This window comes from Mobula birostris, chromosome 19 (assembly GCF_030028105.1).
Source record: "Mobula birostris isolate sMobBir1 chromosome 19, sMobBir1.hap1, whole genome shotgun sequence".
NCBI classification, from domain to species: Eukaryota; Metazoa; Chordata; class Chondrichthyes; order Myliobatiformes; family Myliobatidae; genus Mobula; species Mobula birostris.
The window spans coordinates 53,411,484-53,439,071 of NC_092388.1; the positions used below are offsets into that span (position 1 = coordinate 53,411,484).

A 27,588-nucleotide genomic window follows, 5' to 3' on the forward strand; every position below is an offset into this window, starting at 1 on the left:
GAACGTGGGGGATTGGGGTGGCCTAGATATTGGAGAACTTCCAAGAGGACTGCAACCTTATCGTGATTTGGAGCTATGTTGGCCGGAGTCAGGGCTTTATGTTTCGGCTCTTGGTCGCCAAACTGGTCAAAGGGTAGAGGACAGACTAAGAATGGTCTACTGGTCCTCTAGGCTCGGCGGTTCAGCTCTTTGCTAACAACCCTGACTGATAAAACAAAGTTGTTTCGGAAACAGCAAAGAAGAATCCTTCTACATCTGACTGTGATGATATTTCTGAGTCCCCTTGGGAATTGCATGACTGACAATAATGAAAACCAAGGGAGTTACTGACATGAACACTGTCAGAGATGGAGGACCTTCATTGCTGCCCAAAAAGCCAGAGGCATAACAGGCAATAAGCAAGTAAGTAGTGGATACTGGAGCAAGGGGGTGGCATCTTCTGCTGTTTTTGCGCATTTGATCAGGCCGATTAATGTGGACTAGGGCTCTTCACAAAGAGTGGTTCTGCAGCCTGCAGTGAGCTAGCGCCATGAATGACAATGTACATACTTTGATAATAAATGTACTTCGAATATATGGATGAGACATCCGGCTGGACTCCTTTAACGATGGACACATTAGATTGGTAGGAAGATTGGATTAGATTTTATGAAATTATGACTGAATTTCATGAAACTGAATTGCACATTGCAAAAAAACCATTGCACTAAACAATCCAATTTGCAAATCCAAGCTCATTTATAAATGCAGTCCCTTAACACTGCACAATATTCTCTCAAACAATTCCAGAAAAAGTAACATCTCCCAAAGGGATATTTAAAACTATGAAAGATTTTGATAGAATAAAAATGAAGAGAATTATCATGAAAGTTGTGACATCTATGAGAGGACAGCCACCAAGCATTAAAATAGAGAATTTGGTAATATGGAGAGGATAGTTAGAATGTGGAACTTGCTACCACTGGGAGCAGTTGATGTTGATGGCATGAGAACATCAATGAGAATGATAGATAAACAAATAAGAAAAGGGAATTTGACAGCCACACTGCTCGGATTAGATTGTGAGTTAACACAGCAGAGACTAATTAGCAGAATGGCCTGCAGCTGGTTTGCAGAACACAAAAATCTATGTAAAATGTGTGGGTTAAAGACTTGAGGACTACAATTTGAACAAGTGGGACGTTTTTATTTTATTCAGCATAATGTTTAGCTTAAATTACTAGCTAGCGAGAGCTCTCTAGTTCAATCAGTTAAATCAGCATTATGGGATCATTTGTTCCTGCATGGCCAGAGAAAGTTACAGAAAGATAGGGTGGATAGTGTGGATCACACGTCTGCAAGAAAGTCTGCCTAATTTTCATTATGCAAGTGTTAAATCAGAGTCTACAAACTGGATTGTTCAGGAACAAAGTTACCTGGAGGAACTGAACCTGTTGAGAACCTGTTCCTTCAGGAGGAAAGGAATTGTTGAGGTTGTGGTGCCTGGTTCAGGCTTTCAACATGAAACATTGACAACACCTTTCCTCCTAGAGATGCTGCGTGATCTGCTGAGCTACTCCAGCAGACTGTCTATTTCTCCAGATTTCTGGATCTCCAGTCCATTGGGTTGGGTAATATTTGTATTTGAAGTATGATCCAAAATCAACTCTGGAGGAAATAAGATCATTTTTGGGTGATGTCATAGAAATTGTGTGATTGCACCACACCCACTTGCCTGATGTTTCCCAGCTTCAGGCATGGACCTGATGACACAGTTGTCCAGGTAATAACATTTTTTACATCCTTAGTTGCATAAATGGGAGCTCAGAGTCCCTCACTGCAATTGTCAGTGAACAGTCTCAGTAGAGCAATTGCAGATTTTCTTGTTACTGAAAGGGATACACTGCTGCCATTGAACACCTGTCTAGGCAGTTTCATGCTAATCATGGTCTTTTTAACTCAGAGTCCGCAGGAAGTACTAAAACAAATGGAGACTTCCAGTTAACTGCTGAGGTCAATTGGTGCCTCAGTGGTGGCACTACTGGCAGAAGTTCATTACCGGAGGCATTATTATGGCCACTCAAGGTGGGTCAATGATCTTGGGGTTGATGGAAAAGACATGGACATAAGCATTAAGCCTGGTGCAGGTAACCTTCTCGTACTGAGAACATTCCAAAATCTCTCTGGTGAGTAATGCGTTCACAGAAGACAGCAGATGCCAGAATCTGGAACAACACACAAGGTGCTGGAGAAACTCAACAAGTCAAGCAGTATCTGTGGAGGAAAATGGGACTGTCAACGTTTCATATCAAGAGTCGTCATCTGGGCAGAGAGAAAGAGGGGAGATGACAAATGTACAACATATGCAGGGAAAGAATGGAGCGAGAACCGGCAGACGAGGAAGGTCGATAGGCAGATGGGGAGGGGAGTGGTGGAGATTGAGAATGATGTCAGAAGCTGGGAGGTTCATGTACGCATAAGCTCAGGTTTTCCAAAGCTGCCATCACTGAGCTACGCAAGTTGCCTCAGGAGGACATTTGATTACACTTCTGTGTTTGGAATGCTGGTCCCTCAACATCGAAATCACCATGAATTTCTTCAACCACAACACCTTTCCCAAGTGGCCCACAGCAGACCTCTGCCATGTCTCTGAATTTGCTGGTCACCAAGGCATCAGTGATGTCACCTACATGCTGTATTCACTGAAAAATAATTAATCTTAATATCAGCAAAGAAATATCTTTGAAGAGCGAAGTAACATTTCTGCAAATGCTGGAATTGTGAAATATAAAGAGAATATATTGGAATACTCAGCTAGTCAGGCTGCATCAGTGGAGAGAGAACCACAGTAACTGTTTTTGGTCCATGGTGGAAGGCCATCAAATTGAAATAATAACCCTGTTTCTCTTTCCATAAACCTTCAATATCTCAAGGCTTTTCAATTTTTACACCATGCCGTTCCTTGATGCTTAAGCCTGAATAACAAATGTTTCAGTAATTTTAAGGCTTGACCATATGTAGGGATTGAGAAAGTTCAAATTCAATGGTGGTAAACTGTGGGGGGTGGGGGGGAATGGTTGGATATAGTGTGGGAGCGGTCATGCTGTGTGATGGTTAAGGTGGATGGAAGGGCAGATTGTGGGGGCTTTTTGATAATTATATCTGCAAATTAGCTCGATCTATTTTGTGAGGTTGCTCCTTTGAAAAGGGTTTCTTGTTCTTCGAGCAGGCTAGGCAGGTTCTTTGGCCTCTGGCATGCATCTTAGCAACAGAATCTTGTGAGAATTGATGGGAATGTGGATAGAGACACAAGAGATTGTAGATGCTGGAATTGCAAGCAAAATGCTAATAGCTGGAGGAACTCAGCAGGTCAGGCAACATTTGTGAAGGTGAATGAACATTTGACACTTGGGGTGGAGACCCTTTATTTAAGGCAGATGGAGTATCTCAACCCTAAATGTTGACAACTCATTTCACTCTACAGATGCTCTGAGTTCTTGCAGCAATTGGCTTTTACATGGGATTAAGTGTCAGATTAGTGTCATTGAATGCTTGATGATCGGCATAAACTCAATGGGTGGAAGGCTCTGTTTCGGTGCTGTATGGTATGACTCTACAAATTCAAGTTATCTCCTGCCAGATCTTCTAATGGTGTTCCTGCACCATTCGAATCTCACCTTGCAGCAAAATTTCAAACCCTCTGCCCTGGTGCACGGCTTTGATCCAAGTGCTGGTAGTTCCTTTCCTCACACAGACTCTGCTGAACCCACTGAGTATCTCCAGCAGATAGCTTGCTGTTCCTTTCACAAAGTCTCCCTGTCTCTGTGTGTGTCTCTCTCTTTTTCATGTGTGTTGTCTCTGTCTGTTTGCCCAGAGGAGTGTACACCCAGGGCTGTGATTGGCGCAGGTCTAGTTGGGGAAAGTACAAGGGTCTCAGCCTGAAACGTTGACTGCACCTCTTCCTAGAGATGCTGCCTGGCCTGCTGCGTTCACCAGCAACTTTGATGTGGGCCAATTTTAAACCTCGTTTCTGGGCAGAAAGGCCTTCATGCTATTTAAAATGCCTTACTGTCTTTTTTCTGAGGGTTTTTGAGGCAGCCTCTAGGAAGGCACTGTGACATCAAGAATTGTAGCAATTTTTATCAATCTTAACACATCTAAATAGGGGAACAAAAACAACAGGAATACTGCAGATGCTGGAAATTCAAGCAACACACATCAAAGTAGGGGAACAGTAGTTTTCAACAAGGCACATGGTATTCCCCTAGTTGACTATCTTCCTTTTGCATAGGAGAAAAAAATTCCACCTCTAAATTCTTAGCGGTTACTAAGATGACAAAAGCAAGATGTATCTGTTTGCACTAGAAAAGTGCCCCTACTGACAATTAGCGACAAATATTGACAAGTACCATGCATGCTGTGCACACTTAAATAGGCTAATGGCAATTTATTGCAGGTCATGCAAAAGCTTGTTCTATAAATTTGCTAAAATAGATGAACTGCTCAACAAAACAAGCCATTATGTTAAAAGGATTTGCCTCTCTATCTCTCGACGTTGCTCGTTCTCTCTCTCTCTCTCTCTAACTCCTTCTCTCTCGCTCTCTCACTCTTTCTTTACCTCTACCTCCCCTGGGATGAATACTTAGAACAGAAAGATTACTCATGCCCAGTAAGGGTTTCAGTACATCATGAGTTGCCATGCCTCTGAGCTAGATTTATTGCACTCATGTTTTCTTATGGGACCGGAATGAAACTAATGTTTAATTAAGTTTATTCCAAGTTGAAGGAAGATCCAAATAAAATTTACAAGGGTAAGACTGAGGCCTGTAGAGTGCTGAAGCTCTCTACAAAGGGTTCACAATATAAAAGCAAACACTGGCTGTAATTGCAGCACCCGTCTCATTATAGTTCATTTGGAGAATGGTGAGCATTCACAGACCTGGGCCATAACCATTGGTGTTTCACTGAACAGATACCTAGGAAGAAAGAATGCAGCCAGGATGCATTCAGTGGAACTGGGAAAATTAAGAAGGTTTTCACTGATTTATTTAAAACATTAAGCAGTTTTGACCATTTGAAGCAGGGAGATTGAAATGGAAGGCAAAGCACACTGACATAATCCTGTTAGAAAATTAAGCCAGTTAATGATTAAACAAATGGGTTTGATGTATTTGTATTTGAAGTGTTTGATCACTGCTCTCCTGTGCTGCCGAGGACTAAGTTAGAGAAATAACTTCTGAATTTCACTGTGCTCAACAAAATTTATCACTTGGGACTGCCATCTCCCAAATTGATCAAGCACTAATTCTGTTAGATCTGAGAGCACAGATGTATTTCTGGATCTTTAATGGCCTGCTAGATGTCGCAGCAAAGTGCTGGGGAGCATGGGCATTTTTTGTTTATATAAAGTCTGACTGTGAGGTGGGGAAGAGAGACAGAACATAGAAAACAAATGAGTACAGCACAGGAACAAACCTTTCAGGCCACAATGTTGAGCCAAGCTAATCACACTGTAAACAAATGGACAACTAAACTAATCCATTCTGCCTACACTCTCCACTTGCTGCACAATCATGTGCTTATCTAATTCCTCTCTTATGTTTGCCTTCTGCACCGTCCCAGGCACTGCCTGTGCTGGTAGTGGAGATAAAATGGCTGAACAACAACAGCTATGATTAAAAGATGTATCCAATCCATTGTTAACATCTGAGTCAAATACTCAGCATAATAATAGTTATATTTCATTGGACTGATACAAAATTATGGCTAAGGCTATATCAGAGTCCTGACCATTTCTGATACGTTTCTACGCTACACTGTATTCTATAACATTTCAAGGACTCTACAACTCATGTTGCTGGTATTTATTTATCTATTATTTGTTCTTCGGAGTTTGTCTTCTTTTGCACATTGTTTACTTGCCTGTCTTTATTTCTGTATAGTTTTTTTTTCATTGACACTATTATATTTCTTTGTTCTACTGTGAATGCCCGCAAAAAATGCATCTCAGCATAGTTTTAGGTTCTCCAAGAGGACCACAACTTTGTCATGGCCTGGAGGCTCGTGTGCCTCAGTGACCTGGAGAGCTATGCTGGTTGGAGTCAGGGCTTTATGCTTTGGCTCTTGGTAGGGTCACCCACACCAAACAGGGAAGAGGACAGACTAAGAGTGGTCCACCAGTCCTCCAGGTTTGGGGTTTCAGCTCAGGGCTAACAACCCTGACTGGTAAAACAAAATTGTTATGGAAACAGCATTGAAGAATCCTTCTACATCTGAGTGTGACGGTATTCCTGAGTCTTCACCCAGGAGTCACTTGCAACCATGTTCCTGTAATTGATTTCACATCATGCCCCTTTTTCTTTTGGTGTCATCGATTTATTTGCCTTGATACTTCTAGCTATTCTGATTTAATTTGCTGGTACACTTTACGTCCGTATGCCACAGCTGTAATTTTTGCCCAGTGGTTACGCACAGTAACAAAGGAATGTATTTTTTTTGTAAAGTTTTTGACAGACCAACAAGCAAATTGTGGTGTGAGGAATTTGGAGAGTCAGCAAAATTATTGTTTGACTCTTGTGGAGGATGATAGTTCAAAGAAAATATTTATTAGACTCATTGAACAGAAGCAATCCAATCCTGCACTGGAGTGTTCTTTTTGGTCACATGAATTCAATTTGTCAAGTTTAATTGTCATTCAACATACATGAATACAGCCAAACAGGACAGCGTACAAAACACAGTATCAACAGTCACATATAGCACACACAAGATGGCAAGCACATGTAACTTAGCAGTAAAATGCAGCCACGCAAAAAAAATAGTCCAGATCCCGAGTTCATGAAATCTGAAGTCAATCACCAGCATGTAATCTAATTTCATCCTCTCCATGTTCTCCATACTCTTAGATATTCTCCTGTTCAATGAATTCCCTAATTCCCTTTCAAAAAGAATTAAGCAAGCACGGTAGATAATTGACATTCAAACTGTGCTCTGCTAACAAAAAAGTTTCAGGCTTCCCTTTAATCCTTTTACGGATTATCTTAAATTTGTGCTATACGTTTATTAGTTCAAACAGTGGATGAAACAAGTGAAAGAAAAAACATGAAACTTTTATCATAATCCAATTATCCTTCACACAAATCTCTCTATGTTCCTTAACTTAATGTTGAATCTTCTGTCTTGATACAGATATAAAATCCCTTGCCTCTGTTTTATACACATAGGAGTTGTCGTAGTGTAATGGGTGACTTTAGCTTCCTTAATATAGACGGGAACCTCCTTAATATAAGAGGTTTAAACAGGCAAAATTTGTTAGGTGCATCCAGGAAGGTTTCTTAAATCAATGTTTTGAGGAGGGGCCATGCTGGACCTGGTGTTGGGTAATGAGCCAGGCCATGTGTCTGTCCTCTCTGTAGGAGAACAATTAAGGAAAAGCAATCACAGCTCCTTGTGTTTTAAGATAACTATAGATAAGTTTAAGTAGAGAACATGTGGGAGAATGTTAAATTAGAGTCACGAGAGCATTAGGCAAGGCTGTGGGCTGGCTGGATGCAGACTGGCAGTTGGGGCTGTTGATTGAGTGGTTGGGGACTTTGGTGTGGAGGAGCCTAGTAAGTTTGGAAAGGGTTAGTTTGTAGCCTGTGGCTGCAAAAGGGAGGTGGGGGGGGGGAAGGTTGAGATTGAAGGGGGAGGGTGGGAGACTGTGGAATACTCCAGAAGTAAGGGTAGCCAAAAAGGGGTGCATCAAGTGAAAGACCTGAAGTAATGGGGGACAACAAATTGAGGAAAATGGGTGAATTGGAGGAATTTATAGTTCTGTATAAAATTAAAGGTCAGAAGGAAGGAGAAGGAGGAGGATTTAGAGCCCTTAATCCTTTGAAAGTGGTAGCAGCATTGGAGAACCAAATAGGTAAAGAATTCCAGGCCAAGATTTTGTCTAATGGATTGCTGAAAATTTGTTGCAAAGATATTGACCAATATAACAGTGCTAAAATGGTGGGAAAATTGGTTGTGAAAGTGGAGTGTATTACTCTGAAAGAAAGGAAGGGAGTTAAGGGAGTAGTGTACGGTATTTGGTCTGGCATAACTGAAAAGGAAATTTTGGACAATGTTAAAGGTGGTTGAGTGATTGAAGCCAAACGATTAAAATTGAGAGAAGGTGGTAATTGGGATTCTCCTGTTCTTCTGGTTTTTGCAGGTGATGTTCTTCCAACTAGAGTCTATCTTGGATAAATGTCTGATCAAGTTAGAAAATACATTAGACCTCCCTTACACTGTGACAATTGCCAGAGATTTGGACATGTTGCTGGTTCACGTCAAGGTAAAAGAAGATGTATGAAATGTGGAGAGGATCATGATATTAAAGCATGTAAGGCAATGGTGTCTAAATGCAGTAACTGTGGAGGGGACCATATAGCAGCGTTCAGAGGATGTGAGTATTTTAGTAAGGCAAAGCAGATTCAGGATGTTAGTATTCAACAAAAAATATCATATGCTGAGGCAGTAAAGAAAGTTGATAGAGAGCAAAGGATAAGTAAAGAAAAGATTGGAATGATGGGGAGTCAGTTCATTCCGAGTTCTCCAACTATGGTTCCTTCACGCATGTTGTTGATGACTAAAGAGCTTTTTGGCATTTGTTGTTGATGTACTGGTTGGGGCTAGAGCTACAGCCAATAGGTCAGATGTGATAAAAGTAGTTGTTGGAACTGCAGAGAGATTCCTTGATATAAAACAGATTTCGCCGGAAAAATCACATGAGTATATGACAGACAAACAATCACTGAATACTTCCCAGTTGTTGGGATCAGAGAGTACGGAGGAGCTTTATGTGGATGAAGAGACCAATAATTATTATTTGGATGTTTTTAATATTACAATGGAATGCAAGAAGTTTATCTGCAAATGGTCAAGAATTAAAAAGATTTGTTGGAACTTTTAAAGACAAGCCTGATTTGATCTGTATACAGAAGACATGGTTAAAGCCTCATTTAGATTTTGTGATCCCTGGATATGATAGTTTGAGAGCTGCCAGCACAGGTAAATCTGGTGGAGGATGTGCAACTTTCATAAAAACAGGACTCCAGTTTAGAAGACTTGATTTTAAATCTAACCTTGAAATTGTGGCTGTGGAGGTTTGGAGCTCTCATGGTCAAATAACTTTGATTAACTTTTATAATCCAGGTAATATGATGTTATCAGATTTGTTATGAAATTATGAATAAGGTAAGATCCCCAGTAATCTGGGTTGGAGATTTCAATGCCCATAATCCTATATGGGGTAGTGAAAGTAAAGATGGTAATGAAGTGGTAATAGAGGAGTTTCTAGATAAATACGACATAGTACTGCTAAATGATGGAGGGCCTACAAGATTTAATATTGTAAAGAATACTTGTAGTCACTTAGACTTGTCTATCACTTCCTCAAACTTAGCTAGGGTTGGGGAATGGGATGTTATGGACAGATATACACTAGGAAGTGATCCCTATCCTATATTATGTAGATTTGGTAGAAATTTGATAGTAGAAGTTGAGGAGAGGTCTGCTAGGTATAATTTTTCTTTGGCCCATTGGGATGAGTACCAGGAGAAAGCTGTGGATATAATAGAAGAGATTAATAGCGAGGGATCCATAGACAATTGGAATGAATCCCTCTGTTCTATAATTCATAAAGTTGCTCAGTTGACTATTCCGCTACGGAATGTACTTAAGGCTCGAGCATTAGTTCCGTGGTGGAATAAAAATTGTGATATAGCAGCAAGAAACAGAAATAGAGCTTACAGGAAATTTAGAAAGTACCCAGTGTTTGATAATGCTATGGGGTATAAAAAGGAAAGAGCAGTAGCAAGGAGAGTAATTAAAAATGCAAAGAGCAATAGTTGGAGAAGATTTTGTGGAACACTGGGCCCTGAGACACCTATAAAGCAGCTATGGACGATCATTCACAGAATGTCAGGGATATATAGGAAACCATCTATCCCAGCTTTGCTGGATGGAGATATTGAAGCTGTAACCAATAAGGAAAAGGCTGATATGTTTGTAGAGGTGCTCCAAACATTACACAGTTCTGGAGAGTTAGGTGACCTGAGGAAGGAAATTATGTTAAAGGAAAGTTGGAAATTGGACAGGAGTTTGGATGATAATAACTCCATAAATTTGTTTTTCTCCCTTCAGGAATTGTAGGAAGCTGTCCAATCAGGTTCAAACACTTCTCCTGGTAGGGATGGACTGTGTTATGAATTGCTTAAGCATTTAGATGACTCTGTATTAATAGAAATTCTAGCATTGTTTAATTCAGAGTGGAAAGAAGGAAAATTACCAGTAGAATGGAAGCACGTGGTGGTAGTTCCAGTTTTAAAGCCAGGTAAGGACGCGTCTAGTCCTAGTTCGATTCGACCTATAGCTTTAACGTCAGTGCTTTGTAAAATTATGGAATGAATGGTCACCAACATGTGTGATGTTGACCAATATGTGACTGTGGTAGTCCAGAGACAGACCAGCACGTTTTGCTGAGCTGTAATTGATACAAAATTGAAAGAAGCATGTTGTTCAAGAGGCTATCTGGATTAAATTTATTTTTGGTTTTCTATTAAAACTTTGTTTGGCCATCAAGAGAATCAACATCTGATTGAAGAGTCTAATATTTAGTTTATATGTGAGACTAGGTTGTATTCGAGAATTTGAGTTCCTTGAAGTTCTATAATTAATTATACATCCTGAGGAAAGCTGTAATACGCACAGATACATCTAAACAGCCGGAAACAGAAGACAAAGAAGAAGAAGCATTAGGCAGGAACCAGGGAGCGTTAATTGGGAACAGCTGTTTTTGGGCAAGTCCACATCTGACATGTGGAGGGTGTTTAAAGATCTACTGCACCAATAAGAAGGAATAACAAGGAAGGCAAGGTAAGAGAACTTTGGGTAACAAGAGACATGGCAGATTTAGTCAAAGAGAAAAAGGAAACTGTAAGGTTTTGGAAGCCAAAATCAAATAGAGCCATTGAGGACTATAAAGAAACAAGAAAGGAACTCAAGAAGTGAATTCGGAAAACCAAGAAGTACCATGAAAAGTTCTTGGCAAATGGGATTAAAGATAATCCCAAAGCATTATATACGTAGTAGTGCAACCACTCGAGTCAAGTATGATGTTCTCCTAAGGTGTTGTCTATTGGTGGGTTTTCAGCTGTCTGCAGAGGCTGATCTGGGCACAATCCTGTCCCCTTTGCCCCTTGCTGATCTCCTCAGACTTAATCTGTAATATTAGGGTGAATTCTCTTTATGGAGAATGCCTGTGCATGACTTTGTTTAATGCCAAGAGAAGAGGATAACTAGGGAGCAGATAGGAGTACTCTGGGATAAGGGAGGGAACATATGCTTGGAGGTGGAGGATGCGGGTGAGTTCCTAAGTGAGTACTTTGCATCAGTATTTATGAAGGAGAAGGACATGAAGGATAAGGAAAGCAGTGTAGAACATGCTAATTTGCTAGGACACTTTGAGATAAGGAAGCATGTGGTGTTGGGGGATTTCTTAAAGAACATTAAGGTGAATAAGTACCCAGGGCTTGATAGGATATACCCAAGGTTATTGAGAGAAGCAACAGCTAAGATTTCTGGAGCTGTGACCAATCTTCTATCCACAGCTAGGTCTCAGAGGACTGATGAGTGGGTACTTATTCAAGATGGGAAATAAGAATAATTCTTGAATCTATACACCAGTGAGCCTCATGACAGTGTTAGGAAAGTTACTGGAGGAGATTTTTAGGGTAGTATTTATGAGCATCTGGCAAAACATGTCCTATGTAGGAAAAGTCAACGTGGATATGTGTGGGGCAAGTCATGTCTAACTAACGATTTTGTTTTTTGAGGTGGTGATGTAGATGATTTATTTATTGGGATTCAGCATGGAATAGGCCCTTCCTTCCCTTTGAGCTGCTATGCCCAGCAATCACCGAATTTAACCCTAGTCTAATCACTGGACAATTTAAATGACCAATTAACCTACCAACTGGTACATCTTTGGACTGTGGGAGGAAACCAGAGCACCTGGAGGAAACCCATGTGGTCACAGGGTGAACGTACAAACTCTTTACAGACAGTAGAGGGAATTGAACAATGATTGACAAAGGTAGAACTGTGAATGTTGTCTACATGGATTTTATAAGGTGTTTGACAAGGTCCCTCATGGGAGGTTCATTCAAAAGATTAAGATGCATGGGATCCATGGTGTATTGGGTATTTGGATTCAGAACTGGCTTGACCATTGAAAGCAGAATGGTGGTTGATGGGACTTATTATGGCTGGAGGTCGGTGACTAGAGGTGTTCCACAGGGATCTGTATCCTGCCGTTTTGATATACAGTATATAAATGGCCTGGATGAAAATGTAGATGGGTGGGTTAGTAAGTTTTGTGTGATATGAAGATTGATAGTGTCATGGATAGTGTACAAGACTGATCCATATTCTGCTGTACTGTTTGGTACTTAATAGATATGGGTGGAGAAATGGCAGATAGTGTTTAATACGGCCAAATGTGGATTGTTGAACTTTGGGAGATCAAGTATAAAGAGGAAATATACTGTTACTGGCAAGACCCTTCCAGTTTGATGTGCAGAAGGATTTTGGGTCCAAATTCATAGCTTCCTAAAAGTGTCTACAGAGATTAATAGAGTGGTAAAGAAGGTATAAGGCATGCTTAACTTTATCAGTTGAGGAATGAAGATCAGGAGTTGGGAAGTTATAGTACAACTTTATAAAATCTAGTTAGGCTGCATCTGAATATTGTATTCATCTCTGGTCACCCTATTATAGAAACGATGTCAAGGGTTTGGAGAGTGTGCAGAAGAGGTTTACCAGAATGCCGCCTGTATTAGAGGGCATGTGCTATAAGGAGAGGTTGGACAAACTGGACACAGTGGAGGCTGTGATGGAACAAGTGACCCTCTGGAAAATCCTGGCAACTCTGAACAATGTTTCTCACTCTCTTCATGCCACCTTGGCTGAACAAAGGAGTACTTTTAGGAATAGACTAAGACAACTGCGCTGCTCCAAAAAGCCTTATATGACGTCATTTTTACCCTCAGCCATTAGGTTCTATAGCTGAGGGAGTGATGACAACCTCCTGTTAGACTATTTGAGTTAACTTGTTTTTTATCCTTTCTTACTTCTCTTCTAATATTTGTATATCTATGCACTTGTAATGCTACTGTGACACTAATTTCCCTTGGGATCAATAAAGTGTCTATTTATCTAAACTTGGGTTGTTTTCTGTGGAGTGGTGGAGGCTGAGGGGAGATTTGATGGAGATGTATCAGACTGTGAGAGGCATAGACAACCATGATCTTTTTCCTGGGGTTGAAATGTGTAATACCAGAGGGCAGGCATTTAATGTCAGAGGGGTTAAGTTCAAAGGAAATGTGCAGGGCACATTTTTTACAGAGTTGTGGGGTACAGGAATGTGTTACCTGGACTGGTGACAAGGCAAATACGAAAGAGCTCTTCAAGAGGCACTTAGGCACATGAATGTGCAGGAAATTGAAGGATATGAATATTATGTAGGAAGAAGGGATTAGTAATTGGACATTTGATTATCAATTTAATTAGATCACCAAACACTGTGGTCTGAAAGGCTGGTTCCTGTGCCATACTCTACATTCAGCTTCCATTTCAGGAACTGGAGCATAAAATTAAAGCCGATATTTCAGAGCAGCGTTGTCATTCAGATAAAATTATTGAGCATGGTTCTGTCCACTGTATGAGATTGTTGTCAAGGAATCCATGGCAATTGTTGAACCTGAGCAAAAAATTCCTGTTGGTGTTATGGTCAACATGTATCTAAAAACACCAGCTACATATAACTACTTATAAATTAGCTGCTGTATTTTCCTTTTTAGTAATTTGGATTATGTTTCAAGTCTTTTAAATTCATCATGTAGTGGATTGAAAATCCTTATTTATTTTACCCATTAACTGCTTTACTTTAAACTGCAGAATTAAAACCAGTTTCTCCGCAGCTTTTGAATTAACTCTTCTTGCCTCCCGATCATTTCCCCCGGGTCCCCTCCTGCTTTCCTTTCTTCTATCAGATGCCTTCCTCTCCAGCCCTTTACCTTTCCCAACCAGCTGGCTTCACCCATCCCATTCCAGCTAGCTTCCTCATTTCCCCCTACTTTTTTATTCTAGTATCTTCCCCCTTCCTCCTCAGTCCTGATGAAAGGTCTCAGCCCAAAATGTCGACTGCTTATTCATTTCCAAGAATGCTGCCCGACCTGCTGAGTTCCTGCATTTTGTGTGTGTTGCTTTGGATTTCCAGCATCTGCAGACTTGCTCATGTTCACAGGTATATGTGATAGTTCTTGCTTGTTGAGCAACCAAGTTTATGTTAAAGTTTGCTAACTGGAAGCAATAAGGTGATTTTATTTTGGGATCTCCTAAATCTTTTAAAACAATGAAAATATCTTTGTATGCAGGCTCATAAAGGAGTTCTGTGCTAATTCTACAGTGAAAATTATTCTATATATGTTGTAGAATTGTAGATCAAATACTTTGAAAGACAATGTAAACAATGGAATGCACTATGTTCAAAGTAAGTTGATGAAGCAGATTTAATAATTTCCAAAGTGTTTTGGATAAAAAATTTTTGCAGAACTATAGAAAACAAAAACAAAGGATCTTGGAAACCTCATTCAAAGAGTCAACAGCAATGGAAACAGCTAATATAACTTCCAGTAATGTGCATTCACCATCATGGGGTTAAATATTGCACCAACGAATCAAATATTTGGGGAGTGTATTCAGGGAATTTGGTGTCATCAGAGTAAAATCTCAATGGAAAATGCGTTGTTACAGACAATTAAATATGGTGACTACATCAGGAATTCAGTGATAACCAGAATATGATTAGTAAACTCAACAGTAAGATAAAAAATAGTTTATTTTTATTTATTATGATCAAGAATGCACAGCGTTCTAAGGAGGGGAAACAGATTCAATAGCAACTTCCAGAGGCGTATTAGATAAAACATTCGGAGAGCTGTGAAAAAGAAAGAGGAGCGTCCAAATTGGATACCTCATTCAAAAACAATGGCCCACTGCTCTGCCTTAAGATATGATATATTTTTTCCTTGCACCTGCATTTCACTGTACTTACGCATATGAAAATTAACTCTGCTTGATTCCAAGAGTCAGACATGAAACAAATGGACAAAAATTGTCTCTCAGAACAAAGAAGGATGACAAGAATCAACTAAAATATTATTTCATTTCAGTTTAATCTGACAACCACAACTTGACCAGTACCCAGGGCTACAGACTTCACAGCCCATATTTGTGGCTGACGTTCAAAACAGATACAGCAGTGTAACGTGCAAAGGACAGAATAGTCATTCAATACTTGGAAAAAAGCGAATATTATATCTAGAATTAATTATTTTGTGATGTCAGTAAGTGGGAATCAAACAGATAACGGAAGTGTGCCAACTGACTACAAATGCAGGCTTTATTGGTAGCTCATCAAATGAGTCTTAAATATTTATTACTGGATGCATATTGCTTTTGTAGCAACAGGATTATGTCCTGAAAGGCACAGTGGGATAATGTTACCAACACTTGCATCTGATATCTTTTTCTTCTAATGCTTGTAATAATTCCAGCTAGTTCTGTTTTTCTTTTGAAGCAGAACACTAGGAACTTTTTTACTCACATCAGGTAAGTATTGATGATGCTGTGCATTTCATGTGCATTACGTTAATGTCGAATGGTGCAAGCCACTCAGTTTATCTCAGTCATAATAAAATCACTGTACCTTGGCATGCAAATTCAAAAGCATTTTACCTTTTCAATTCTAGTGTTTGATTGAATGGATATATTAGATTCACTTCCTTTCTCCTTTCCAAACATGGACCACTCTGGTGATCAACAGAGCCTTATTATGTTTACAAATGCAAGTGTATTATTAAATGTATGAGAGAGAAGATTAATGTGTGATAGTAGTGTTGAATAACTCATTGCATGGTTGATTTATTGGTTAATTTTCAGTCCAAGGCATAGGGCAAGCTCAGACTTCTGGATTTTTCCATCCTGGTTTACATCACAGTGGCGTAACAGAATTTCACGGAACTTGTCAAGATCAACTCCAGTGATATTAGACTGAAGAAAATGAGAGAAAAAAAGATATTACTTGCTGTCATACATTTGCACTCATCCAGATACAACAGGACCACTTTTCACAGGAAACACTGCCATTATGGAGTGCATTAGTGTAAATGGTTGGTCATAAAGCTGCAGAATAGAATGACGAATTCTCAGTCAATCAGTTCTTCTTTGCAGAAGGCACCATTAGTTTGTAACTACATCTCCCCTTTTGACACATAATAGCCTCAGCTTGCAAAGGGTTTCCCCCAAAAGAGACTGTGGTAGTTGTGGAGGTATGGATGATGTTCATACTGCTAAAATGATAGAGAAATTTCACAATAAAACCTTCAAAAAAGCAAGCAATTACACACACAGCTCACCTACAGTCGGTATGCATTCGTAGCTAGGTTTAGTGACTGGTTTGAAGGCCATCTCTATAGAACTTGCAATCATTTATTTTGTTGCTGGCTGTCAGGTTTTGAGAAGCTCTATGTCAAGTGATACAATTTTATGTTTGCTTGTCAGCACCATTGTTGATAACAGTGTGATTTCACAAGTTGAATTCTCCGTTTGGACATGTTTGGAGGAGAGCTACACGAGGAATGCTCTGTACTTGTAAAGACACACTTGCATCTAAAGATGCAGCTGACAAGACATTGCTTTGGCAATCAGACCATGGGGAGGTACCTATTCCCACGGTTAGCTGAGACAGGAAGCCTATTAATACTAACAATTCACATGAGAGTTCATCATCTGCTGAATCTGGTTCATTGCATCAATTGCGTTTACAAGCATTGTTGAACCTGCTCAAGCAGACTTGAGGGGAATTGTTTACCCGAGTCCTGATCAATAGGTAGCCAGGTACCATCCAAAGCAGTCAACAGGGAAAATCTGTTGATTGTATAACTTGAAGTTACCAGGAAAGTTGAAGAAGGCAAAGCAGTGCATGTTGCCTACATGGACTTTAGCAAGATATCTGACAAGGTCCCACATGGGAGGTTAGACAAGAAGGTTCACTTGCTTGGCATTCAAGATGACATAATAAATTGGATTAGACATAGGCTTTGTGGTAGCAAATGGTTCTCCCTCTGACTGGAGGACTGTGACTAGTGGAGTGCTACAGGGATTGGTGCTGGGTCCCTTGTTGTTTGCCATCTATATCGATGATCTGACGATGTAATTAACTAGATCAGCAAATTTGCAGATGACACAAAGACTGGGGGTTAGTGGACAGTGAAGAAGACTATCATGGCTTGCAGCAGGATCTGGACCAGCTTGAAAAACCGGCTGAAAAATGGCAGATGGAATTTAATGTAGACAAGTTTGAGGTGTTGCACTTTGGTAGGATCAACTGGGGTAGATCTTACACAGTGATTGACAGGGCACTGAGGAGTGCTGTAAAACAAAGGGATCTGGGAACACAGGTCCATAATTCATTGAAAGTGGTGTGACGGGTAGGTGGAGTTGTAAAGAAAGCTTTTGGCTCATTGGCCTTCATAAATCAAAGTACTGAGTACAGGAGATGAGATGTTATGTTGAAATTGTATGAAATTTGGATGAGGCAGAATTTGGAGTATTGTGTGCAGTTTTGGTCACCTACCTACAGGAATGATGTAAATAAGGTTGAAAGAGTACAGAGAAAATTTACAAGGCTGTTGCCGGAACTGGATGACCTAAGTTATAACGAAAGATGGGGTTCATTTGCTCGTTACTATCATTTGAGTTAATTGATAGATTTCCTCCACGATCTAATTGTAAATTTTTGGTACATTTTTTTTTCTTGCTGGTGGTTTGATGTTTATCTTTAGAAGCTTTTTGTATGACACATGGCTCCGGAGTTGAACACCTAATGGTTTTTTTTTCCTCACTTTTCTTTGCTTTAGTAGGGGTTTTATTTTCTCTTTTTTTTTTGTCACCAAAATTTTTTCAATCTTTAAAACAATGTTTTTTTTTTCTTGAGACATTGTAAGTGTTGCCTACTTCGATGTATTCTTGTTAATTTTGGATAATAATAATAAAAAGATTTGAAAAGGAAGATTGAATATGTTAGGACTTTATTCCTTGGAATGTAGAAGATTGAGGGGAGATTTGATGGAGGTATACAAAATTATGAGGGGTACAAATAAGTTAAATGCAAGCAGGTTTTTTCCACTGAGGTTGTGTGGGACTACAACCAGAGGGCACGGTGTTAAGAATGAAAGGTGAAAATTTAAAGGGGAACATGAGGGGAAACCTCTTCACTCAGAACTGTGGAATGAGCTGCCAGTGCAAGTGGTGCATGTGACCTCGATTTCAACGTTTAAGAGAAGTTTGGATAGGTACATGGATGGTAGGGATCTATGATCCCAGTATAGGCTGATAGGAGTGAGCCATTTAACTGGTTCAGCATGGACTAAATGAGCCAAAGAGCCTGTTTCTGTGCTGTAGTTTTCTATGATTTATTGGTCACTGTGCTAAAGGGAGTTGGCAGCCAATCCTCTTCGGTAATATTAGATATAATGCACCAGCTGTCAACAACTTGCATTTATGTTGCAATTTCAATACCAGAGAACAAATTTAGCATTGATGCTCCATCTGGTGATAATAAAAATGGGGATTTAAATAAATATTGTAAAGAGAGGAAGCAAGATGGAGAAGCTTAGGGAGAGAATTTCAGAGCTCACAGACCTTGTTGCTTTGTCACTTGCCTGTAAACTCACAGCAGTATATTGGAATTCCTTTACCTGGTGTTGGCATCTTCTTGTCATGTGTACTGGGGTACAGTGAAAAATTTTGTTTGCATGCTATCCATGCAGATCATACGATATACAAGTGCAAACTGAGATTTTGTTGCATCACTTTACCATTCCCAATAACAATCTTAATAATGGACATGGGCATTATGTTGTTTATAGTATCTGGGTGGTTAAATGAAGCAGTCAGAATACAAAATTAATACCAGATTTGAATTTTACATTGGACATGTACAGAAATGGCCATCAACTTGTTTTGGCAAGAGCCGTAAGCATCTACCCAGTTCTCTTCATCAAGATCTAATAGCACATCTACTGTACACGTTCTGCAAGGTGCTCTTCCCCAAGTGCATCATTTTTACTTGTCTCAATTAGTATCAAACCCCACATTCACTACAATTTGGGTAGGAACTTTTAGTTTGAGATGTTTTAATATACAGTGCAATTCACATTTGGACTCAACCACAGGATGCCCTTTCTACTTTCACTTCAAGCTATTTTGTTAATTTAAGTTTCTCCTGGTTAGCCTGCAACCTCCTTTCTTAATGAGAAGCTACCCACTGAGTTCACCTTCCCCTGTAAGCATACCCTCGCTCTTAATGTGATTTTTGTGTATCATCTCCAATTTTCAATTCCATTTCATTTTCTAAATGATGATCTGCAGCTGCTGAAAATCTTGAGCAACACACACAAGATGCTAGAAGCCTCAACAAGTCAGACAAGATCTATGTTTCAGGCTGAGACCCAACCCAAAACATCAACTGTTTATTCCCCTCCATAGATGCTACCTGACTTGTTGGTTTCTTCCTGCAATTTGTATGTTTCATTTGAAATAGTTTTCTGTAGTCATAGGTTAGGGCAGAACATTTAAAAGTTAGAAAACACTAGATAGACTGCACTTGTGTGCAGTTCTGGTTGCCACACTAGTAAGGATCTGTTTACACTGGCGAAGGTGCAGAGGAGATTCAGCAGGCATTTGCTGGACTGGAGAACTTTGGTTATGGGGAAGAGATTGGTTAGGCTGGAGTGAAGGAGTCTGAGGAGTGAACTGTTTGATATGTAAAATTATAGGAGGCATAGATGGCCAGAATATGTTTCCTATAGGAAGGGTATCAAAAACATAGTTTAAGGTGAGAGTAAGTGGGATCTGAGGGGATCAGAGAGTGATATCTGGAGCTTGTTGCCAGAGGAAGTGTGGAATCACTACATTTAAGAAATGTTTAGAAAGGCACTTAAACAGGCAAGACGTGGAAGTAATAAGGCAAATGGGGCAGGTATAGGCTGGTGTGGATGTGGTGGGCTGAAGTATGGATGACTTAACGACTCTATCAACTCTGTGACTTTATGAATGTTTTTCAGGCAGAGGTAAGCAGATACTTGACAAGTAGTCCCCTCCTGCTCCTAAATCATACATTCATAACTTCAAGTGCCTCGAGCTGGATCTGTCCTGACAGGAAACTTGGCACACTCTTACCTGGCGCAGTTTACAAGAGATACAGCATGGAACAGGTTTCTTGCGGCCTAACGAGCCGCACCATGCAGCAACCCATCCATTTAACACTCGCAATCACAGGGCAATTTACAGCAACCAACTTACCTATTAACCGCTACATCTTTAGACTGTGGGAGGAAACTGGAGCATCCGGAAGAAACCCATGAGTTCATGGGGAGAATGTACGGACTCCCTACAGATGACATCTGAACTCTGGAGCTATAATAGTGTTGTGCTAACAGCTGTGCTACCTTGGCAACCATCTCAACGGCAGTGGAAGCATAAGCACAGCTAAAATTCTGATTGTTGTACATAGCTATATAATCATTTTCTAAACTAAGACATTAACTCACTTTGTGTAAACTCACCTTTACCAATTCCATCATATCTTTAACGAACCCATCCACCTCGGGACCCTCCAGAGCTCCTGTTTTACTCTGCAAAAGAAATAACAGTTGGAATCAGAAAATATTTGGTGATGACTCACCGCTCATGTTTTTACAGGAATCAGTTCAAATGTCAGTTTATTTGCTTACATCTCCTCCCTTTCCGATACAGGATGAAGCAGTTACCCAACAGAATGCAGTGCCCCTGTTCTCACATTCCCTTCCCACTGTTTGTCAAGCCATGTGTTAAAAATTGTGACACATGTTTCTTCTCAAGCTCTGCCTATTAGTCACACTGCATCATTACCTAACAACAGCCAGGTTTATGGGCAGACAGTATATCTATGTTCAACTGACCTTGTAAGAAAAATTGTGTGAAAATGTGGTTCTCCATCTACCAGTCTATACAGATATTCTCTCAACAATGAGATGGAACCATCAATTATACGAAGTCCCATGATTGGATTGATGACATAAGTTAATTCTTGGCAACAGATGCACTTTTGCTGCTAACCAATGGCCAAAATATGTAATACCCTGTGATCTTTTGGATGCGTTGTAGCAGTGTTCCAAGACAATACTGGTGGCTGGAGAAAGCTAGGGTCAAAGTTAATCTCATTTGTGTTCATTCAATTGTGGCTGATTTATCATCCCGTCAACCCCATTCTCCTGCTTTCTTCCCATAACCTTCAATGCCCTTACTAATCAAGAACCTCTCAACCTCAGCTGTAAATATATCCAATGACTTGGCCTCCATAGCCATCTGTGACAGTGAAATCCACAGGTTCGCCACATTCTGACTAAAGAAATTATTCCTCATGTCTGTTCTAAAAGTATGTCCCACCCTCTGATCCTGGGCCCCTCCACTGTAGGAAACATACTCTCCTTGTCCACTCTATCTAGGCCTTTAAATATTCAATAAGTTTGTGAGATCCACCCCCCCCCAATATTCTTCTGAACTCCAGCGAGTACAGGCCCAGAGCCACCAAACACTCCCCTTATGTTAACCTTATCAATCCCAGGATCTTTCTTATGAACCTCCTCTGGAATCTCTCCAATGCCAGCACATCCTTTCTTGGATAGAGAGCCTAAAATTGCTCACAATAATCCATGAGGTCTAACCAATGCCTTTAAAAGCCTTGGCATTTCATCCTCACTTTCATATTCTAGTCCTCTTGAAATGAATGCTAACATTGCATTTGCCTTCCTCACTGTTGACTCAACCTGAAAGTTAACCTTCAGGGAATCCTACGCTTTTATTCCTTCTATCCAAGTGCATGAACCTACATTTTCCTACACTACATTCCATCTGCCACTTCTTTGCTATTCTGCTAAACTGTCTAGATCCTGGTAATCTTCTGCAGACTCCCTGCTTCCTCAACACTACCAGCCCCTCCACTTATCTTAGTATCATCCACAAACTTAGTCACAAGGCCATCAACTCCACTATCAAAATCACTGACATATAACATGAAATGAAGTGGTCCCAACACTGACCCCTGCAGAACACAACTAGTCAACAGCAGCCAACTAAAAAAGGCCCCTTTTATTCCCACTTTACCTTCTGTCAGCCAGACATCCTTCTATCAATGTTAGTGTCTTTCCTGTAATACCGCAAAAACAAACGAACTGGTTGTGGATTACAGGAGGAATGGAGACGGGCTAACCCCTATTGACGTCAATGGATCTGGGACTGAGAGAGTAAACAGCTTTAAATTCCTCGGCATCCACATCACCGGGAACCTCACATGGACCTCACACAGTGCCTCTTTCTCCTCAGACGGTTGAGGAAGTTTGGTATGGGCCCCCAAATCCTAAGAACTTTCTACAGGGGCACAATTGAGAGCATCCTGACTGGCTGCATTACTGCCTGGTATGGGAACTGTAGCTCCCTTAATCACAGGACTCTGCAGAGAGTGGTGCAGACAGCCCAGCGCATCTGTAGATGTGAATTTCCTATGACTCAGGATAATTACAGAGACAAGTGTGTAAAAAGGGCCCGTAGGATCATTGGGAACCCGGGTCACTCTAAGCACAATCTATTCCAGCTGCTACCATCTGGGAAACGGTACCGCAGCGTAAAAGCCAGGACCAACAGGCTCCGGGACAGCTTCTTCCACCAGGCCATCAGACTGATGAACTCACACTGATTTGAGTGCACTCTATATTACATTAACTGTTCTATTTATTATAAATTATTATAAATTACTATGATTGCACATTGCACATTTAGACGAAGACATAACGTGAAGATTGTTACTCCTCATGTATGTGAAGGATGTAAGAAATAAAGTCAATTCAATTCAATACCATGGACTCTATCTTGTTAAACAGCCTCATGTTTACCTTGACAAGCACCTTCTGAAAATCCAAGTATACAATATCCACTGACTGTCCTTTGTCCATACTCTCTGTTGTTTCCTCAAAGAATTCCAACAGATTTGTCAGGCAAGATTTCCCCTTAAGGAAGACATGCTGACTTCATTCTATTTTATCATGTGCCTCCAAGTGCCCTGAAACCTCACCCTTGATTATGGACTCCAACATCTTCCCAACCACTGAGCACATTATGCACAATACCACATTAGCAAGATTGTTAATGCATGCACAATGTTGATATGCAGCATGGCATCAGTGTAACAACACCAATTTGGAGTTCCTCAGTGAAGGTAATGCACTTCCTTAATGAACATCATGGTTCAGGAGTACAGTTTGATCCCGATCTTGGCTGCTGTCTGTGTGCGCTTTATACATTTTTGCCAGCGCTCCAGTTTCCTCTAGGGTAGATGTGCTTCCAGGACAGCTGATTAATCTAAATTATCCTGTAGTGTGGGCAAGTGGCAAAAGAACAAAGGAAAATTAATGAGTATGTGTTTGAGAGAATAGGTTACATGGACACAGGGAAATAGGAAGCATGATAACCTGTCTCAATGACTATTGTCCAGTAACACTTATGTCCAGTGTCTTGAAAGACTTTGAGAGGTTGGTGATGAAGCATATCAATTCCTGCCTGAGAAGTGACTTAGACCTGCTCCACTTTGCCTACCACAGCAGGTGCCATTTCATTGGCTCATCACTCAACCCTGGAACATCTGGCAGTGAAGATGCATACATCAGGATGCTCTCCATTGACTACAGCTTGGCATTAAATACTATCATCCCCTCAAAACCAATCAACAAGCTTCAAGACCTCTGCATCAGTACCTCCTTGTGTAATTGGATCTTTGATTTCCTCAGGTGCAGACCCCAGTCCACTCAGACTGGTAAAAGCATCTCCTTCACAATCTCTCAGCACAGGTGCTTCTGTTGCTAAGGACCCTCACCATCCAGGACATGGCTTCTTCTTGTTACTACTATTGAGAAGGTACAGGACCCCGAAGACCCCCCCTTCAGTGGTTCAGGTTGCGATGTGCTTGTAAATATCTCAATGTGCCAATCGATTGGTACAACATTGATTGTGATCAGTTTACCTTTATTTTTTGGCAGTCGACTATGCTATGAGCAGTCGAGCCACTGTGACAAAAACAGGACTGGTTACTGGACGATGTGAACTATCAACTAGGAACATCCTGGTGTGCACAAACTGATGCACACACTCGTACACACTAGCGCGCAGTGTATGTAAACCATGTTACAACATTGCATGTTATCACACTGAGCTGGTGGGCTACTGGCAGGGTGACACTGAAGTCTGAACAATTGTCCTTATCCTGGCAAAAGATTAAATAGGCTGTGTCTATACTTCCTTTCTGTTTAGTATTATGATAGATGGTCTTATTAGAATATTCAGGCTGGACTACTCAGGGTGGAGATCAGAAGAAAGCCAGCCTCCCCTTCATGAATTCAGTCTAGACTTCCCACTGCATTAGGATAACAGCCAACATAATCAAGGACCCTACCCACTCTGGTCATCTTCCTCTCCTCCTCTCCACCTTCCTTTGGGCAGAAGATTTTAAAAAAACTTGAAAACACTCACCAACTAGCTCAGGGACAGCCTCTATCCCACCTTTCTAAGACTATTGAACCTTTCTCGTGTATGATTAATCTACGTACCTTGTCATAGCCTTTGTACTTTATTTGTCCACCTGCACTGCATTTGCTCTGTGACTGTAACACTTTATTCAGGATTCTGTTCTTGTTTTTCCCTTTGTACTATCACACTTCGTACTGTGAAAGAACTAACAGATCTAAGTGTGCGAGATATCATTGATGCGGCGAGGGATCGTTCGATGTGGAGAGCCATGATCGCCCAAGTGTGTAACGCACAAGGCACATGAAGAGAGAAGACTATCTCGATCAATTATGTATATAATGATCTGTCTGGATGGCATACAAAACAAAGTTTTTCATTGACACGTTGACAATAATAAACCAATACTAAATTTCCTGAGACAGAGGGCAATGAAACTTTGGAAATATTTACTCAAGAGATGTACATAGGTTCACTTGCTGAGCACATTCTATACAGACACAAACAGATTTTTCCCTGTCAAGGACTCGAGGAATATGTCACTAAATGTCACTGAGAAGATGACCCCTGACATTCAATGACGTGCTAGTGAACTCTGTCAAGTAATGTTTCAACCAAATGTGCACTTGTTCTTGACTACCATTTTGGTGTGACAAGCACATTTGTTGCCGATGTACACTGCTTGCTCACAATCCCGGTGACTGAATGAGATGGTTGAGTGAAATATTTAAAGATCAAGAAAAAGACCCACCACATCATAATGAGAGAAAATCTTCTCAAAATCTCTTCTTCTTTCCTCCAGACTACAAGCCTACATAAAACAGGCAGAAAATTAATGACAAACAGTAGCTGTTTCCTTTGAAGGGTGATAGCACAACTTCATTGGTCAAAACAAAGCACTACAAAACTCATACTTTTGAAAATTAAGTGGATTCATAATAGCTGTAAAGCTACTAAGTTTCACTTAGAAGAACTCTCAGCAAAAAGAATGTTTAAATGAAATGATCCTATCCAATGTAACAACAGGGCAAGTTGTGACAACAGAAGAACTGGCATTGAATCAAATTATATGGAATAATTTATTTGGGAAGATCATGATGTTGAATGATAAAAAGGAAAGATGCAGAGACAAAACATGTAAAATATAAATATGAAAGTTAAAAAGAACATTTGAATGAGCTTTGCCCCTTTCATTATGGGATGGTATACTGGGAAACCGTGCAGTACCAGCACCAAACGTTCCCAGATCTAGAACAGAGTTCATGAACTTATCACTCGGCTTCTCCCACGTTAGTGAAACTCTGGTGGTGGAGTAGAAATAGCTCAAAGGACATTCTTGACTTTTATAATCAATCAAGGGCAATATTGGGAAATGTTTGGGTGAAAGATGTCTGAATGCTCTTTAGGTGGGCACTAGTAGACCCCACAAGGGAGAAAAGCCACCCACTGAAGAACCCACATTTCGCAATAGCTTTTCCAACACAAAATAAATGAAATTGGCATTAATTTTGAATTAATGTAAACAGACTAATAGGAGCTGAAGAACGTTTGCAAATAATCACAGATGGGACCTATATAGAAATAGAACATACAACATAGAGCATAGAACAGTACAGCACAGGAACAGGCCATTTGGCCCACAATGTTGTGCTGTACCAGCTAAAAAGCTTTGCTCTCTGTATACCCATGACTGTGTTGCTACCCACAGCTGCAACCTGCTGATTAAATTTGCTGACAATACTACACTGATTGGCCTAATCTCAAATAATAATGAGGCAGCCTACAGAGGAGAAGTCAGCACTCTGACACAGTGTCAAGGAAACCACCTCTCCCTCAATGTCGCAAAAACAAAGGAGCTGGTTGTGGCTTACAGGAGGAATGGAGGCATGCTAGCCCCATTGAAATCAATGGATCTGGGGTTGAGAGAGTGAACAGTTTTAAGTTCCTCAGCAGAAACATTGCCAAGGATCTCACGTGGTCTGTACATACTGACTGTGTGGTGAAAAAGGCACAACAGCACCTCTTTCACTGCAGATGGTTGAAGAAGTTTGGGCCCCCAGATCCTAAGAACTTTCTGTAGGGGCACAATGGCAGGTTCTATGTTGTTGTTTAAAGTTAAATTGGATAGATATATGGACAGGAAAGGAATGGAGGGTTATGGGCTGAGTGCAGGTCGGTGGGACTAGGATAGGGTAAGAGTTCGGCACGGACAAGAAGAGCCGAGATGGCCTGTTTCCATGCTGTAATTGTTATATGGTTATATGGTTATATTAATTGAGAGCATCCTGACTGGCTGCATTACTGCCTGGAATGGGAACTGTACTTCCCTCAATCACAGGACTCTGCAGAGAGTGGTGCGGATAGCCCAGCGCATCTGCAGATGTGAACTTCCCACTATTCAGGGCACTTATAAAGACAGGTGTGTAAAAAGGGCCTGTAGGATCATTGGGGACCTAGGTCACCCCAACCACAAACTGTTCCAGCTGCTACCATCCAGGAAACTGCATTGCAGCATAAAAGCCAGGACCAACAGGCTCTGGGACAATTTCTTCCACCGGGCCATCAGACTGATTAGCTCATGCTGACACAATTGTATTTCTATGTTATAGTAACTATCCTGTTGTACATACTATTTATTATAGATTACTATAAATTGCACATTTACACGGAGATGTAATGTAAAGATTTTTACTCCTCATGTATATGAAGGATGTAAGTAATAAAGTCAATTCAATTCAATTCAAAGCAAATCAATAACACCCAAACTCTCCTACCCACACCATGTCCATATCCCTCCATATTCCTTACATCCATGTGCCTATCCAAACGTCTCCTAAAACCCTCCAATGTATTTGCCTCCACCACATACCAGTACAATTGTATGTGTGTCTGCATCTCCCCTGT

The 27,588-nt window shown here is 40.5% G+C and overlaps 1 protein-coding gene across 1 annotated transcript in view; it reads right to left on the reverse strand.

Annotated features, from left to right (window-relative positions):
• Positions 1-15,700: 15,700 nt before the first annotated feature.
• The window catches only part of scgn (secretagogin, EF-hand calcium binding protein), a 62,484-nt gene continuing 50,596 nt past the window's right edge, over positions 15,701-27,588 (reverse strand). The window contains exons 9-11 of the mRNA XM_072283066.1: positions 25,436-25,495; positions 20,697-20,765; positions 15,701-16,119 (exon numbers count right to left, since the gene is read on the reverse strand). Of these exons, the coding sequence (XP_072139167.1) occupies positions 15,991-16,119; positions 20,697-20,765; positions 25,436-25,495 (258 nt within the window). The 3' untranslated portion in view covers positions 15,701-15,990. The remainder of the gene's footprint in view (positions 16,120-20,696; positions 20,766-25,435; positions 25,496-27,588) is intronic.